This window comes from Beta vulgaris, chromosome 8, assembly GCF_026745355.1.
Source record: "Beta vulgaris subsp. vulgaris cultivar EL10 chromosome 8, EL10.2, whole genome shotgun sequence".
In the NCBI taxonomy this organism is placed as follows: domain Eukaryota; kingdom Viridiplantae; phylum Streptophyta; class Magnoliopsida; order Caryophyllales; family Amaranthaceae; genus Beta; species Beta vulgaris.
This window is the reverse complement of record NC_079209.1, coordinates 10659093-10661967: the sequence shown is the minus strand read 5'-3', so window position 1 is coordinate 10661967 and position 2875 is coordinate 10659093. Positions and strand designations below refer to the sequence as shown.

Below are 2875 nucleotides of genomic sequence, written 5' to 3'. Positions count from 1 at the left end.
ACAAACTAAGGGTCAGAAATTAGATCAGCGGCGAAGAGAGATCTATGGTACAGAGGAGGACGATTTCGCGTGGGCTGAAACCATCGTCGGCTGAAACCGAAGGCGGCGAAGGCGTGGGACGACGATGGTGGCTGAGATCTGACGACTTCGCGTGGGATGACGGCCGACGAAGGGCGTTGAATCTGGCAAACGGACGTGGTTGAAGATGAAGGACGTTGAATCTGGCGAACGGCCGTGCTTGAACACTCAATCTAGAAAACTTTATAGCACTATCAAACTCTTGAAGTAAAAAGTAACAGAGATCAACAGAGAGATTTCTAGGATGGAACCTACTGTGAAATCAGATACAAAGATCAAACCACACAACATAATACAAACCAACCATTCTTTTCCATTACTAGAAAAACCCTATAAGATCAAACCACACAACAGAATACACAGGGGCGGATCCAGGAATTTTTTATTGCCTGGGCCATATAAATCGAACAAGAAATTTAACTAACCAAAAATTAATAAATATGAATTTTTGAACGACAAAGATCCACAATCATATGATTATATGTTCCAAAAACATTATTTGATACAAACTATTCTAGTCATCCAAATTGTACTCTCCTTGTTTTCATAGAATTGAAATCATCTATGATCGAGCCAATTGTAAATTTCTCAGCAATATCCTTCTCTATATAGACAATCAAGTACTCCGATAGAAAGTCGTCCTCCATCTTATTTCGCAAGCTAGTTTTAACAATTTTCATTGCTGAAAAAGCTCTCTCATAAGTTGCTGTACTAACAGGAAGAGTTAAAATTAGTCGAATCAATCTATCAACTAAAGGATAGACATTGGACTTACCAATTTCAGCTAAAGTTCGACATAAATCAGTTATGGAGCTCAAATTTTTCCATCTCATCATGATTAGAGACACATCGGTAAAATAACTGAAGTTGGTACCTCAAATGAAACTGATCATCTTTAGAAAAGTCTGCAGGATAGTACTTTTCTGCAAGACGGCAAATGTTATCCACATTGAAGTTTTTATATCCCTTGTCAGGATTCAAAGATGCACTTAAGACAAGAAGCTCTGTTGTTTTCTCACTGAAACGACTATTTAGTTCCTCCAATTGCTGATCCATAGTAGCTGTGAACACATCAATTTTATAATGATGCTCCACTGATATGTTATCTTGTTACGTCGAGATCGTATTAAATCAGAATAACTAGCTTGTATATCTGGGACCAGAGTGCCATGTCTGTTGCAAAATGAGAGTACTTTGTCCAAAAGATCTTTCCAACCTTCATCTCTGAGATCTTGAATTGAGGATTTTGTATCAACAAGTAAATCCATAGCATGCAAAATATCTTGTGATTTTTGTTGTAAGGCTCGACAAAGTAAATCTGTGAACGCCATGAGTTCTTGCATCATATGCAAAATGAATACAAAATCAAATGCTAATAATTTTTTAAGAGCATAATTAGCATCCCTCGTTGTGAATATGTGGCTCGACGATCAATGGCTATTTTCTCAAGTATGTACGTGTCGCATTGAACATTCTTAGTAAACTGCAAATTGATTTAAAATGTGAACTCCATCTAGTATCTCCAGGACGTTGCAATGTACCAATTTGATTCATCCCTTTTCCAGTATCAACCTCCTCAATTTCAATCAGGTGCTCCAACTCAGCTACTTGACTATCATGTAACTCATCATGACGCTTGGAAGAAGAACTAACAACATTCACAATAAAAATTAAATCTTTGAAGAAATCATGAACTCAGATACTTCTCTTGCGGCAGCAATAAGAGATAATTGCAACTGATGGGCCAGACAATGCACATAATATGCATAAGGGCAATCATCTATAAACAAAGCTTGTAAACCATTCCACTCCCCACGCATATTGCTAGCTCCATCATATCCCTGACCTCTAAGATCTTTAATATTCAACTCATGATTAGACAAACTGTTGTTATTTCATCTTTGAGAGTTTAGAAGTTGTATCTTTGACATGCACCAAGTCCAAAAATCGCTCTTGTACAATACCATCTTTATTAACAAATCTTATAACAATAGCCATTTGCTCCCTTTTAGATACATCTCGTGATTCATCTATGATTATGCAAAATTTTGAATCACCAATCTCCTTTCGGATTTCATTCTGCACTTTCTTAGCAAAAACATGCAAAATTTGCTTTTGAATTGACGGAGCAATATATTTGGCATTTTGTGGTGCATTTGCTAGCACCACGTCTCGTACATCCTTGTTATAGGATGCAATGAGTTTTAACATCTCTAGAAAGTTTCCTTGGTTTTTGGAGTCGGCGTTCTCAACATGTCCCCTAAACGCACACTTTTGAAATGTGAGCCATTTTACAACATTTATTGAAGCTGATAGTCTTAAACGATTATCTGCAATCTGTTTTGGAGTGAGATTTTCAAAAACAGTGTCTATATGACCTTTAGTTTTCTGAATATTCTCCCAACATTGAACAGAATATCCATGAGCTGAATTAATGTCTCTTCCCATATGGGATACAAATGCACAATCTTTTCCACCAACTCTCTTCCAATTTCTAAATCCTTGTACTAGTAAAAGTATCTGAACCAGCTTTCCCCAATGGTTTTTTATCGAAAAGAAAGCATGGGAAACAATAGGCAGCATCAGTTGTTGGTGAATACTCTAGCCACGTAAAAGTCTTAAACCAATTAGATACAAATCGACGTGGATGGCTTTCTGGACCTGATAAGGGATACTCAGATAAACGAGTTTGGTAAGGTCCAAACTCAATAAACTTGCCCACAATTTCTCGTTGTATCCCCAAGGGATAACTACTGATTGGCTTACGTAATGCTGGATCACGCACAAAAGAAGTGTC

General features: G+C 37.3%; 1 protein-coding gene across 1 annotated transcript; it reads right to left on the bottom strand.

Moving 5' to 3' along the window:
• Positions 1-596: 596 nt before the first annotated feature.
• LOC104884624 (uncharacterized) lies at positions 597-2526 on the bottom strand. The gene is made up of 6 exons (XM_057391421.1): positions 2043-2526; positions 1774-1933; positions 1620-1726; positions 1295-1396; positions 953-1139; positions 597-789 (listed from the first exon to the last, which is right to left on the bottom strand). Exons 1-6 carry the CDS (start codon positions 2524-2526, stop codon positions 597-599), a joined length of 1233 nt encoding a protein of 410 aa, XP_057247404.1.
• Positions 2527-2875: the final 349 nt, after the last annotated feature.